This window comes from Sinocyclocheilus rhinocerous, unplaced genomic scaffold (assembly GCF_001515625.1).
Source record: "Sinocyclocheilus rhinocerous isolate Xijiao unplaced genomic scaffold, SAMN03320098_v1.1 scaffold1912, whole genome shotgun sequence".
Taxonomy (NCBI): domain Eukaryota; kingdom Metazoa; phylum Chordata; class Actinopteri; order Cypriniformes; family Cyprinidae; genus Sinocyclocheilus; species Sinocyclocheilus rhinocerous.
Genome location: NW_015634463.1, coordinates 327035 through 342034, shown reverse-complemented (window position 1 = coordinate 342034; position 15000 = coordinate 327035). Strand labels below are relative to the sequence as shown.

The 15000-nt window shown below is 34.4% G+C and overlaps 2 protein-coding genes across 6 annotated transcripts in view; one reads left to right on the top strand and one right to left on the bottom strand.

The window, feature by feature from the left end:
- Positions 1-4148, bottom strand: part of LOC107745590 (homeobox protein unc-4 homolog) — a 12498-nt gene extending 8350 nt beyond the window's left edge. The window contains exon 1 of the mRNA XM_016559487.1: positions 4015-4148. The gene's annotated coding sequence lies outside the window, so the exon portion shown is untranslated. The remainder of the gene's footprint in view (positions 1-4014) is intronic.
- A 2432-nt stretch (positions 4149-6580) lies between these two features.
- On the top strand, positions 6581-12289 carry LOC107745591 (AN1-type zinc finger protein 2A-like). 5 transcript variants are annotated; one of them, XM_016559489.1, is made up of 10 exons: positions 6581-6837; positions 7363-7449; positions 9088-9182; positions 9290-9421; positions 9503-9654; positions 9741-9856; positions 10389-10507; positions 10601-10677; positions 10841-10980; positions 11705-12289. In XM_016559489.1, exons 2-9 carry the CDS (start codon positions 7395-7397, stop codon positions 10950-10952), a joined length of 858 nt encoding a protein of 285 aa, XP_016414975.1. In that variant the 5' UTR covers positions 6581-6837; positions 7363-7394; the 3' UTR covers positions 10953-10980; positions 11705-12289. The 5 variants fall into 5 exon arrangements, with proteins under 5 accessions (XP_016414975.1, XP_016414974.1, XP_016414977.1 ...); XM_016559488.1 differs by having other exon boundaries at positions 6591-6837; positions 10841-10925; XM_016559491.1 differs by having other exon boundaries at positions 6594-6837; positions 9741-9860; positions 10426-10507; positions 10841-10925.
- Positions 12290-15000: the final 2711 nt, after the last annotated feature.

The following is a 15000-nucleotide window of genomic DNA, read 5'->3' as shown; positions in this document are numbered from 1 at the left end:
CTCTTTTACATTCACCCTCCCTCTTACTTTACTCTAGCCCCGAGCCGCCTCCTCTTTCTGGTCCATTAACTCGTTGAGGAAATCTGCTTAAACAAAAGGCTGAAAGGCGATCCTCGGAGTTAACAAGTCGCACTGTCACTTTGGTCAAAGCAGCGGACTTGGAGCATGTTTGCAGCCTCCCCCTCAGCCATGGAAACATGACCAAAAAAAATTAATACGTACTATGTTAAAATGTTTTAAATCTTCTGAGACCCAGCAAAAGTATTTTTGCATTTAGATATTTGTATAAATTTAATTAAATTTATTGTAAAAAAAATATATTATAAAATAATAATACATCAAAATATGATTTAATAAATAAAATATAGTATTTAATTTATTATTATTATTATTATTATTATGTATTACCCACACCACAATCATGTTGTATAAGAGAAAAAAAAGACTTTTCAGCTCACACAAAGTTCGCATCTATATAGGGTTACAGATAAAAATGTAAAGCTGAGGATTTGAAGGATATGTCTTTGATCATATATTCATAATAATGTTTTCAATCTTATAATCATTCTTAAAACTAAAGGTTCCATAAAGGTTTATTAAAAATCCTCTTCTTGTTTTGTCTTTTGTATCTTATATATACTGTATATATATAATTTGGTAAAATCTTGAATTCTCTCTTAAAAGCATTTTCTTAAAATAACAAAGAAGCTTTAAAGAATCCATTCTCTTGTGACATCAGGCTGTAAAACCCTTTTGGTTCTACCTGCAGCCTTTATTTTCAAGAGTGTATAACATCTGAACATAAACTGTAGGCAAATCAGACCTTTCTTTTTTAAAAAGTAAGTGCTGAAAATTTGTTGTACTTTTTCCCGACATTTAGACAAACGGTAATATTTACACATCCAAACCTGCTTTGCAATTCTTAATAAGAATTACTGATATGTCCAATCACAAAAGCTTAACAAGCCTTCAGATGCAATGGTTTATTACGCGCAATTATCATTCAGACAGCCTATCAAAATTCAATCATGCATAAAGAGATTATTAACCAAGAATAATACTATCTCATAATAGAAAATACGTTGGATTGCTTCCCTTCAATTTGTCGTGGCAGTAATTACCATCCAATTTAGAGTCACTGCCTAGCTTATATTTCTGGATGCGCTCAACTGAATGTAAGGACAAAACAACGAAAGACTTATTCGAGGAGTTGGTCATCGCTGGGTCACTAAATGCACTTCAGAGCAAACAAAATTTAAAAATAAACTTCAGTGGTATGTTTTTATCCTAAGTAAGTCACTTTGTTATGGCTGTGTGAATTCATTATAATGTAACTATAAGAATATTCATATATAATGTTTGCATTGTGTCCGTCTGAGTCTCACACCTGTGAGGATTTTCAGTGCTGAGTGCTTAAAAGTGTAGTCACATTTCAGCAGGAAACCCCCACAGTTTAGAAGGTGTGAATGTGCGTATGAGGCATGGTATGTCAAACACACCTATAAAAAAAAAAAAAGTGAAATGCTTTGCAAGTACTGGACACCTGGGAAATTTGTGACACCGCTGACAGGGTGAGTGAGAAATGGTGATGAGCGGCCCCTAAACAAAAGCGTTTATGATGCTATTTGACAGACACTGTCACCGCACAGAGAAACGGAGGGTGACCTAGGGAGACATTTTGGCAGAGAGCCATCGCACATTTGTAGGCATAAACGTTTGCTCTCGCAAAGACGGGATAATAAGCAGATATGAAATTATTACAATCATTTTACTATTCAAGCAGACAGAGTTTCGGCAACGTAAAGGAATCCCGATGATGAAGCAGGTGTTCTCTGAGAGGTGCCATCTGGCAGCAAAATTAGCAGCTTATGAGCCAGGTGCTCTTGTACCAGGGAAGAATCTGAGATGAGCTCAAAAGTGATCTTTTACACGGGCCTCCAGGAGCATGACTGAGCACTGTTGCATAATAAGAGGCGACGACTGGGTGGTCTTTGTTTCGAATGATTTAAATGCGTTTGCGCGAGGGTGTTTATGCGTGTTGTGTAAACCTATTTTGCAAATATAGGAATTTCAGATCTTTAAATTGGATCACTGCTTGAGTGATCAATACACTAATTAACCTGTTAGAGATTATTGTGGGTTTCAGAATCCATGTGTTTTCACAGCCTGAGCATTAGCTGTTAATCTTCCTGACTACATTCATTATTCACGCTCATTTCATGTATAGATGCTTTTAGTGGGATAGTTCACCTTAAAATGAAAGTTCTGTTATTTAGTCACCCTCATGTTTTGAAGAATATTGGACTTTCACTACATGAAAGCAAAAAAAAAAAAAAAACAGTGAGACGTTCTTTAAATTATCTTCTATGTTCAACAGAAAAATTAAGGACATACAGGTTTGGATCAGGGTGAGTAAATGATGAGAGAATTTATGATTTTGGGTGAACATGAATAACAATAACATGGTGTGCAGGGCTGGGTAGTAACTGATTACATGTAATCTGGATTTCAAAAATTAAGTACTTATAATGAGATTAAATTACATTTTAAAATACTCCTAATCAGACTACAGTTGCATTTTTATTGATTATGTGATGACATATTATTCACACAATAGCAATAAATTATTCATAATTTATTGATTCCCCCTAATTACTCTTTTTTTATCATTTAAATGTTCCTTTCTGAAATAGCCTACCACTTATATACATTTAGAAAGTCTTCCAGTTTTGTTGACATCACATAAAGATCAGTCACTAGTTAGGTGGCTATAATTACATATAGTACATAGTCATGTAATTCTGTTCTGTCATGTAATTTGGAATCAGTAATGGACTACAATGTGTAAGTAATCTACACAGCTCTGTGTCACTGTGTAACTTAGTTATTACCCATCTTCCATATGAGACAACACTTTTGGAAATAAATGTTCCAAAAGAGGATATTTTCCCTGATGCCATAGAACAGATGTGCTCAAACTTTTTAATATGAAGGGCCAAAAAAAAAATTATAAAAAATTTTTTATTAAAATGTAAATAGCAGGTTTTTTATTTTTAATTATTTGTTAAATAAATTCACTTATTTTTGGCCCTGGGCCCTGGTTTGGGCATAGCCATAGAAGAACCATTGTTGTTTCCCGAAGGAATCTTTCAGTGAACAGTTCTTAAAAAAAAGAAAAAAAGAACCCTTTTCCATTATAAAAAAAATCCTGTTGTCCATTGGAAAGGTGCAATGAACATTCCATGGAACCATCGATGTCAAAAAAGAACCTTAATTTTTAAGAGTGTAAAGCAACATACAAAACATAAATATGGCTGTTAGATTAAAAGTAAAATCACAAGATTTAAATCAGGAGATCTAAAGTAAAATCATCTTTTTTTAAATCCTGACTAGACTTTCTCAGTTGGTGCTGTTTTGTAACTTTAAAGTGTTCTTGAGATAAGTTATCAAAAGGCATTCAAGCCTTTTAGTAAATCATACCAAGCAAATGTGGTAAAACTTTGTATTGATTCTCTCAGGGTTATAGATGCAGACATAGAACAAAATGCCAAATCTTGCATGACAGATCATAAAACATAATGCCCTTATTTAATTGAATGATCTGTGTTCATGTATAGAGACGTAATTCATTTAAAACAACACAAACTCTAATACTGACAATTTACTGCCTGCGATTCCATAGCATAAATTGATAGTAACATTGAAACCATAATGAAAAATAATTATTAGAAGTCTTACATTTGAATTCAATTTAGCGAGGCTCACTCAAATAGAAAAAGAAAACATTACTGCCACCTTGTGGTGAAATTATACAGGCAAAGCGCAATAAACTGCACAAAATATTTTCCAATTCCAGTTTGAGATGTTTCATTAAAGTACGCGGAACTCATTGATTTCCTTAATGACTGCTATTGTCAAAGCTGTTCTCAAGACCGAATCCTGTCATAGCTAGTAATGCTAAAGTCTCTTTTACCCTTGACCTTATTGACTTTTCTGATGGTAATTTGCCTGTACCTTCTCTTTTGTTACAGGAAGCATTAGAACAAACAGATCTGCAGCAATCAGAGTCCCTTTTTCTAACACCTCTTCTCCATGTTGTCAAAATGCTGACAGGTGATCCCAGTCCTCCTCTGATAGCTGGTGTGATGTATTATCTGGCAAGAGTCAAAAAGAGAAAACACAGCCCTTATTGGTCATACGAGATGACACATACAACCACAATGTTCCAGAGTCATTTTCAGCACTGTCATTGTGACATTTAGCTTTCCAACACTGGGGACTGGAGACAATAATCTACATCTGCAAGATTAGCCACCAACTGATAATTTATTATTTATTGTATTTACTTCACAATATATTTGTGAACAGATTAGGATATATATCTGAACCATGTTTTGCTATTCCTTGATGTTAACAGTACATTAATTATTAAAACATGAGTTATCTGAATTACACTTAATACTAGAGCACATTTAAAGCAGCAGCTGCTGACCAAAGTGCTGTACAATCTAAAAATTGTTATACAAAACAATTAAGCTATATGTATAGTTATATAAACATACATATTAAAAGAATTACATAACTTACATTTAAACATGATAATTTCTCATGTATATTATTTTGTATTAATTCCTGTATATTTTTAGTTGTCATTTTTTTAATATTAAAATCTTCTTAAGAAAACATTCTCAAGAACGTACTGTAGTTACCCAGCAAGCAATTTTGCGTTTAAAAGACGTCTATTAGACGTCTAAATATAGCCTAGACGTCTAGGCTAAAACAAGGCTAAATTTGGGCTGTCAGTGAAAATCTAATAGACGTCTAATCATAGCCCAAGAATAGACTAGTCATCAATTAGACGGCTATTAAACGACTACATATATACGTCTAATAGACAACAAAATGGCAATCCATACATACAGCTTTTATTAAGAAAAATAACATTTTTAACAACTTGGACGACTTAAGACAATACAGAATGATAAAAATACAAAAGAATTCATGATAAAATAAAATGTTATAAATTCAATACACTTAAATATAAATATTATGATAAAAAAATCTGGAGTTTTTTAACAACTTAAGATAATAAAAATATAAAAATTAAAAAATTAAATATTTTAAATAACTTAAGATATTTAAAAGAAAAAAAAATCTAATACAAATCAAGAGCATGTTATCACACTTATGGCCAAAAACTACAGTGAATCAGGTTTGACTATAAGTGGGCTACAGATAGCTGCTCAGACTACGAGCGAAATCGTGGCTACGCACAGGCTACGTATTGAACATGTTAAAGAAATGAAACCAAACACCTTGTAAACGCTGTTACTTTGCTTACATTATGGAATATCATATATTTCGCAAGTTATTTTGCCAAAAAACGACACGAAACCAAATTCAAGGTTATTTGGGCTAGATGTGGGTTACACATAGCCGGACTATATCGGGTCTATACTTAACCGAGACGTTGAAATGACGGCTATTGCTTGCTGGGTATTTACGCAAAGCGCAATTTCATATGTCGCATTCAAATATTTGAGATCTCTATGGTAGTGATTTGTTTTTTTTGTTGTTTTCTAACAAAAAAAAAAAAAAAAGATGAATCATGGCCTCTGGTGGTATTTTCTGGAAATCTCCAGCAATAACGTGATTGCGTCAGCAAGAACGTAACTAGTCAGGGCGTGACAAAGCTGTCTGAAGCCAGAAACGATAAGGAACGCTTAAAACAGCAGTACCGGAAGCACAATTTTGCAAAGATGCTTTTAACTTGTAAAACAGTCAGTGCTAATATGTGTTTTTCTTTTCCCTTGGTATAATAGCGCAGATTAGTTATTTGAGCCAAAAATGAAACAATCCTTATGTACTATTTTTTTGTGTATATATTTTTAAAAGATAAGAATTGTGTTCCTTTGGTTGGGCTCATACAGTAAGCACTCAGAACAGGTCTATAATGATATATGAATGTTTAGTGTACTTTAGGTTTATTGGATTTACAATATTCGGTATTTATAATTGTGGATTCTTTTTATGTCCCTTAGTATGGAAGAGAAACAAATCCCCATCTACTGAAAATCAGGATAGCACAGTTAGGCAACCACGGGTCGCTAAAGAAAAGCAACGTGGTGAATGTATTGCATTTCACATTGTCTTTTTTATTGAACTTACAGAATTCACAGTTCTTTGGACTTTTCGATTTTTTAAAAAAAACTTTACAGATTCTAAATAAATAAAATTTAAAGGCTGTTTGAAAATGAGCAAAATTGGGTTTTGAGTTACTTCATTTAGTTTGATGAATATAACATTTTCCTAATAACAAAAACAAATCAATAATAAATATTTTTCGTTTAGAAGTCATATTCATTTGAATGAGGGAAAACATATGTTAAATTTAAGACTAGGATACAGTTAATTTGAACACTTAATGACTGCACTGCAGCGTGTCATGAATTCTGTTCCATATTTTCTCCTCGAATGGCAACATCAATAAAGGGCTGTCTGAGACAAATGGCACGTAATGAACTTGTCAATTGACGATCGTTTCAGCGTGTTGCTTGGCGTTTTGGGGGGAAAGCGCAGCAGAAATAAAATACATACAATTTATGTGATGCTTGCTGCTGTGGGACACCCTGCAATAAACGGCGGAATACAATTTATAAACCTCAAGTACTTTTATTTTGAAAATACAATCTCCTGTAGCAGATTCACACCTCCAGCAATGACATCTCAAAAAACAGCAGACGACTAACTACAAAACCCCAAACACCGCGGCTGCGCTTGGCTCGAAGCTAAAAGCTTTAACTAACGTAATCCAAAGAGGATTTGCGCACAATTTCGGTAAGATACACATTTACTGTTTTGTCAATTAATATACCTCGGTTAACATGTTCGTTTTTAACGCAAAACAGACGACAACCAGTCATTCCTGGTTTCTCTATGCTTATTAAATCGCCTTATTTAGACTCGATAACAGGCGTTTGATTTAACCTCACCCGGCTCGGTCTTTTATTAAATTATGTTTTCTTATGGTCATGTTTATTGTATCACATTTTAATGACAATCAAGGGTTCGTTTATCGTTCGCTGCGCCTCCCCCTTACATTAGCGTTCATAACAACCATCTATTGAGATGTTCGCATATTATTCTGTATGATTCAGCTTTAGTTGGTCGGTGCTCATAGTGAAGCCACGACAGTTACGTAACGTAATAGCCTCAGCTTAATATAGTAAACAGGATCATCTTAACTCTTGCCAGGCCTTCCGCATTTAAAGCATGTTTTACCCATTGTGTGGATTCATGATGTTTGGATTGGCAGCTTGTTTGATTGATATGTGACAACAGGCTTTGATTTCCTGTTTGCAGTCCAGCAGCTGGGTGCTTGTCACCGCTGTGCCATGGAGTTTCCAGATCTCGGGGAGCACTGCTCGGAGAAGAGCTGCAAACGTCTCGGTATGCATGTAATGTCTGATTAAGCAATGTCACATAGAGCAGGGCTCAATAAAGTTGTTTTTCTATTGGCTTGGTCGGATTTGTCAGATTGTCAGATTTTTACTTTGCTTGTCAACATTTTCACTGGACTCTAAAAAGATACACAACAATGTACACAATGTTTTTAACAAAGTACACTACTGTTCAAAAGTTTGGGGTCAGATTTATTTTAGTAATTGATTAATACTTTTATTCAGGTAGGATAAATAAAATTGATCACTAGTGACAGTAAAGACTTTTATAATGTTACAAAAGATTTCTATTCTGATTGCTGTTCTTTTGAACATTCAAAGAATCCTGAAAAAAAAATGTATCATGGTTTCCACAAAAATATTAAGCAGAGAAACTGTTTTCAACATTGAAATCGGCATATTAGAATGATTTCTGAAGGATCATGTGACACTGAAGACTTGAGTAATGATGCAGAAAATTCAGCTTTGATATTGCAGGAATAAATTATATTTTAAAGTATATTCAAATTGAAAAGTTATTTTAAATTGTATTAAAACTTCACAATGTTTCATTTTTCACTGTATTTTAGATCAAATGAATGCAGCTTTGGTGAGCATAAGATGTTTTAATGTTTTTCTTTCAAAAGCGTTTAAAAAAAGTCTTAACAATCAACTTTCGAATGGTAATGTGTATATGCCAGAACAAAATATGTCATTCAATGTTTCTTTTTCAAAAAATTCATTTTACAAAAAAATTGTATATTAGCTAGCTTTTACATTTGCAATAATAGTTGAAATTATAGCCATAATGTAACTCCATGACAGTTATGGGGGAAAAAATAAAATAAAATAATGTATGGTGAACTGCTTGTCATTTTAGCAAAATAAACAATAATACAGCACTATCCTGCTTATTACACAGCTGCCAATCAAATAGCCTAAATAAATAAATAAAGGAATATGAATGTTGAGTTTTTCTGGATGAGCGGTCAGTTATACAGTGTTGCTCTGGGCATCTGCCATTTTCAGAAGTGCTGTGATTGACCAATCAGAATCAAGTACTGGAGAGTGTGTAACAAAAACTTACGATAGACATGATGCTGAAAATTTAGGGATTTGTTGACCATTTCCAGCCTATTTAAATTAATACTTCTAAGCCTATGACAAGTTGTTCTCGCTTTTTCCACCATTAGTCATCCTTATTGTAAATCCCTGTACAGCCTGTGAATTATTAATGTTTGTGTATGCGCACTAACTCCACCTGATCACATGTTGAATGGCAAATGCGTTAAATCTCATTAGGTGTGGCATTTCCTGTTTTCTGAAACAGGTTTTCCTGTTTTTTTTACATGTAACCACAATCTAGTCATGGAACTAATGTGTCAGCCAGGTCGATTAATTTTGCAATATTTGGCCAATTTGAGATTAAAAACACTGTCTGATAATTATACTCTTATTTCTGTTCTGTGATTTCAACATTTAGTGTATATTTGTGTATACATTTTAGTGGATAAATTATTTACAACAGCCATCAGCCACTGAGAAACCCATATAGGTCACTAAGCTGGTTTTATAATGTTGCTGTGCTCGTAGTGATTCAGCATTAGTTGATAAATAAAACTTCCACCGTCCTGTGTGTACACTACAGATTTTCTTCCAATGAAATGTGATGCCTGTGAAGAAATTTTCTGCAAAGACCACATAACTTATGCAAATCACAAGTGCACTTCATCATATAAGAAGGTGGGCATAATTGTCTCTAATAAAGAATAATCTTGCCTCGTTGTATATTTTAACCAATGTTTAAAACACACAGGTTGTGGCTTATACATGTTTGCTTCCTTGTGCAGGATATCCAGGTTCCTGTATGTCCGTTGTGCGACACCCCCATTCCCATTAGAAGAGGGGAAATGCCCGACATCAAAGTTGGGGAACACATAGACAGAGACTGCAAATCTGACCCTGCTCAGAGGAAACGAAAGGTAGGCTGGCCACAAAAAGGAAGGAGAGAAAATGATGTCTCTGTGAAATGAATACCGACTTGGTTTTTACTCACCCCACAGATCTTTACAAATAAATGCTCCAAAGGCGGCTGTAAGCAGAAGGAAATGATCCGGGTGACATGTGACCAGTGCCACTTGAACTACTGTCTCAAACATAGACATCCACTCGACCATGACTGTAAGACTGACGGCAAGCCAGTCTCCAAATCAGGGTTAGTACGGTAGTTTTGTTTTCATACTGCTAAGTTAAGCTCTCTGGAAGACTAGTCCACTAATAATGGTGGGGCTTGTTTTGCAGGCATGCTGCTTTAGTGAGAGCTCAAGCCTCCTCTTCCAGTAACGCTGCGGCGTCATCCACTAGAGGGAACTCTAGGACCATGTCCAGTGGAGTAACTGGAAACAGACCTCAGAACAGTAGGTAAGCACATTTTGGGGGGGGGGGTTTGAAAGAAGTCTCTTCTCACCAAGGCTTTATGCATTTGATAAAATACAGTAAAAACAGTAATATTGTGTAATGATTATTACACCATTATTTCTGATTCTGATTCTAATGTTATTACAATTTAAAATAATTGTTTTAAAATGTTCAAATAGAAAACAATTTATTCATGCAATGGCAAACATTACATGATCCTTCATAAATCATTCTAATATGCACATTTTCTGCTCAAGAGACATTTATTATTATTAATGTTGAAAACAGTAGTGCAGCTAAATATTCTTGTTGAAATGTTTTTTCCAGGATTCTTTGAACAGAAAGTTCAAACGAAAAGCATTTCTTTTAAACAGAAATCTTTTGTAACATTGTAAATGTCTTTACTGTCACTTCTGATCGATTTAATGCATCATGTCTTAATAAAAACATTCATTTCTTAAAAAAAAAAAATCTTATTGGTCCCAGACTTTTGAATGGTAGTGTATATAAGACATTTGAGTGTTTTCTCAGGTACTTGTTACTCTCTGTTGCCCCACAGCGCACAAAGGATAAATGCTGCGTCTTCTCCGATGGTGTCTCCAACAGCACAGAATGTAATTCCCCCATCAGTGTCATTTCAAGTCGGGCTGGTACATTGTTTATTTTTTAGATTTTAAATACAATGTCAAACTTTACTCCGAGTTTGACTGTTTTTAAACCATGAATTGTGTTTTATTTCACAGACGGAGGAACAGGCCCTCCAGAGAGCATTAGAAATGTCACTGGCTGAATCAGCTCGGGCAAGCCAACCTACTCTAAGGTATTTCTGACCTCTTCTGCCCGAATAATAAACCATCAGATTTTAAAATTATTTTTGAACATTACATTTAATATTGAAAGTGTTCCGTTTAAAAAAAAAACGATGTTTTACTGTAATATTGAAATCTGAAATCAATGCTAGTATCTAACTTTGTGCATTTCAGCCCTCAGGAGCAGGAGGATCTGGCCTTAGCTCAGGCTCTCGCTGCTAGTGAAGAAGAATACAGGCGACAGCAGCAGAGACAACAGGTAGCCAGAAACCTTAGCAGTCAGTAGCATACTATGCTAACAGGACCTCATCTAGGTACATAGCCCTAGTGGCATCTCTGTTTATGTGTAATCTTTTGGGTGCCGGCTCTATTAAATGGTCTGTATTGACTATCAACATTAAGTATCAACATCTGACACATCGTGGGTGAGCGGTAACATCTGGGTGTGCTTCTGGGAATGCAGTAACATTGCAGTATTTACAGAGAGACTGTTAATTAAACAAGAACCGCTAAGAGAAAAAAATGTGTTTGCCTATCAATTAAAATAATTTTGCGGGGGTGTGCTATTGAACTGGCCTGTGTTTGCATGTCTTATAATTTCAGATTAGAGAAAAGCAGATTCCAGAAGCAAGAATGTGTACTTTTACTATTTTGCTGAAATGGTCTCTTTAAAATGTGAATTTTAATAAACACTTGGCTTAATATTTGTATAATTGTCATCTTGTTAATATGAATAATACCAAAATGAATTTTATTGCAAAACACTGAAGCTAACGTTTTGGCCAAAAAACAAATAAAGTTTATTTAATAATAAAATAATCAATTTATTTAATAATCAAACACTGAGTTGCATGTAAACATTTAAATTGTTTACAGTATCACCACCAGGGCTAACCTTCCCTTGCTAACCAGCCAAACTTCAGTCTCTCATTTAGGTCATGTCACCATCAATCAGGTTTTGTTATGTTCATTATGTCTGTGAATGATGCTACTACAGTGATTAAATACTTGATCTCTACTTCTCCTCTCAATCCACAGGGAGGAGTTTTCAAAGAGACCAGCTGCTGCCTGTCTTAATGTGAGGTGGCACTGACCAACTATAATCTGCCTCAATCCGCACACAAGCACCAATAATGTACCAGTGAGCTGCACATGTCTAGTGGATTTCTGAGTCCAGCATATAAAGCTTCTATTTCCCAAGTCAACACATCTGATGGCTGTTATGTTGTCGTTGTTTTTCTGTTTCGTGGGCTGCTTCGATGGGCAATTGTGCCGTTTTGGAAAGTGGTGCTTCATGTAAATATTTTACTTAGCTATCATGTTAATCTGTCAATCAATGTAGATGTCTTTTGAAATAAATTATTTTAAAGTGTTTATTTCACTCTCTATTGATCACACCTCTAACCAGAACATTTCACACTTTAGTCTTCATTATACATTTTATTTTAAGAGGGGATGTTATACATAAGCAGTGTAAAGGTGTGGTCACATTAGAGACTTTTGAGATTTTGGGTGCAAAATGGGAGCTCTGCTACTCTGCGTGGATAAATGTGGTTCAATGTAGATATGGATACAAGACATCTTATAAGAGCTGATGCACCAATAAATTATTGTTTCTTCGTTTTTACAATTAGTGATTCCCCTGCAGGTTTGCCATTTTGTTTGATACATAATTACATTTTTGCCATTTTGAATTATCCAGAATTTTTTTTTTCATTTTACATGTTCATTGTGACAAGTCTGACAACAACCTTTCCACTTCATGCTATAGACCTATAGACCATATTTTTGACAGGAATGGAAATGAGGCTGTGAGGGATAGAAGTACAGTGCATTCAGGGGATTGTACTGTTGTTTAACAACATACTGATTATTTAGCTGATGAAAAAACTTTCAGTAGACAAAAACTCCATAAAAAATTTCTGGAGTTGACAAATAAAGTGTATTTGGGTAAAGACAAGGTTTAGAATATTTTTACGCACTCTATTCATTTTTTTATTTAAAAATAAAATGTTTAAATCATTATGGATACAAGACATCTTATAAGAGCTGATGCACCAATAAATTATTGTTTCTTCGTTTTTACAATTAGTGATTCCCCTGCAGGTTTGCCATTTTGTTTGATACATAATTACATTTTTGCCATTTTGAATTATCCAGAATTTTTTTTTTCATTTTACATGTTCATTGTGACAAGTCTGACAACAACCTTTCCACTTCATGCTATAGACCTATAGACCATATTTTTGACAGGAATGGAAATGAGGCTGTGAGGGATAGAAGTACAGTGCATTCAGGGGATTGTACTGTTGTTTAACAACATACTGATTATTTAGCTGATGAAAAAACTTTCAGTAGACAAAAACTCCATAAAACAGTTTTGAAATTTCTGAGTTGACAAATAAAGTGTATTTGGGTAAAGACAAGGTTTAGAATATTTTTACGCACTCTATTCATTTTTTTATTTAAAAATAAAATGTTTAAATCATATTTATAAAATGTTTATTTTTGCACTCTACATTAATAACATGTTAATAAAAATATAAAAAATAGTAGGTTTAAAACAAACTAAATAACTACCAATCAATAAATTTTTTAAAGCATTTCAGCAGATTAGTCAGTTGAACAGTAGAACCAGATCTAGTAAATGATTAATGTTTCCAATAAAGATACTGACATCTGTGAGATGAGTCACAATATGAAATGCTGAGACATTAATGGCATTAATATGCATTTTTGTTTTTTAGATGCTGGCAGCACTGCATCAATCTTGTCGTTATTGTGCTCTCCATACATTAAAAATAAAATAATAGATTAAGTTTCTTAAAATCTAGAATCTAGGTAATCACTTCCATTATGAAGCCAAAGCGTTCACATAATGATGTAACCGATGCATTAACACTGAAAAGCTAAGTGCTAGCACGTCAGAGCTCCATGCCATTTCGTTCAGGGTCATTTAAAAAATTACACCAGACCTCACTTACAGAAAGACAATTACAGATAATTACACTAACTCATATTCTGATCAGTTATCATTTTTTGTTTAATTGGTGATTAAATTTTTGAGCATCATTAAAGACATCTCTATATTTCTGGTAGACATACTGGGAAACTGCATGCCGCCACATGTTTACTTTACAGACGTGAAACAGAGGTGGTTTTTTGGACTGCGTTGAGACAGATTGATGACGGTGATGTTGGAGAGATCACAGGTGCAGGTGGGTTTGAGTTAAAGGTGTTGTTTTTCTCTGGGCGCAACGTGAATTCAGGTTTGTTCAAATGTGTGCAGTCATTCCTCATGCTTTTGCCGTCTGAACAGATTCCCTTCACAGAGTCCATGAGACAAAAAAACAATTGCACCCTAACTGCACCAGATGCAGTCTGCAGTCGAGCGCAGGGGATGCAGCTGTGACGCTGTAAGCATCTGTCAATATTTACAAACTTTTTCAAACTAAATTGTCAATTCAACCATAAGGGGAATAGGTCCCTGTATTTTGGTTTTATCTCGTCTGCTGTACTTGCATTGCAAAATCCTGAAGGAATGCTAATGGAATTTCATATTTTGGAAATGACCACAAAGGGATGAATCCAATGACTACAAATCAAAAGAATATATATATATATATGTTTTTTAGAATTTAAGGGCGGTTACACTCAAGGGCGGTGCACAACAAACAAGTGTATTTTATTAGATTCACTAAAGAATCTTACAACAGAAATCTACTTGCATTCCTTTATTGAATGTCTTATTTATTTACTTCCAAATAGAACCAATGGGGATTTTACAGAAGTAGCCTTTCACAGAAATAGCCTTTTGTCCCCTAGTTCCCCGAAAAACTACATAGCCTACTAGTCTAGTGTTGCTTCAGGGAATCCAGAATTAAACATGCTGATTTGAAGGACCCAAATCAGCAGCACAAGATCATACAGGCCTCCATCCACAACTTATTAACATAAAAACATGAAAACATAATGCTGTGCAACATTTTGTGCATTTCACAAACTATGAAAGGTTCAAACTCCCTATCTATCTTTCAAGTGAACTACCCTTCAAGGGATTTCACAAAACAACATGGTTTAGTCTGTTTATATATTCTGAAATACTCCAATCTGCTTAATACACCTCAAGTTGAGATAAATTAATTAACAACATTTATCCCAGGCAAAGACCCCCTAGCATTGTGGGGGCGAGCTTTGCATGGGAAACATTACTCACATTTCATAAAGAAATTGTAAAAACACTAGTTTTGTTGTTTAAAACCTTTTTTTAAAATACTGTTATAATTAGGCTATATAATTATATAGCATATATATATATATATATATATATGTAT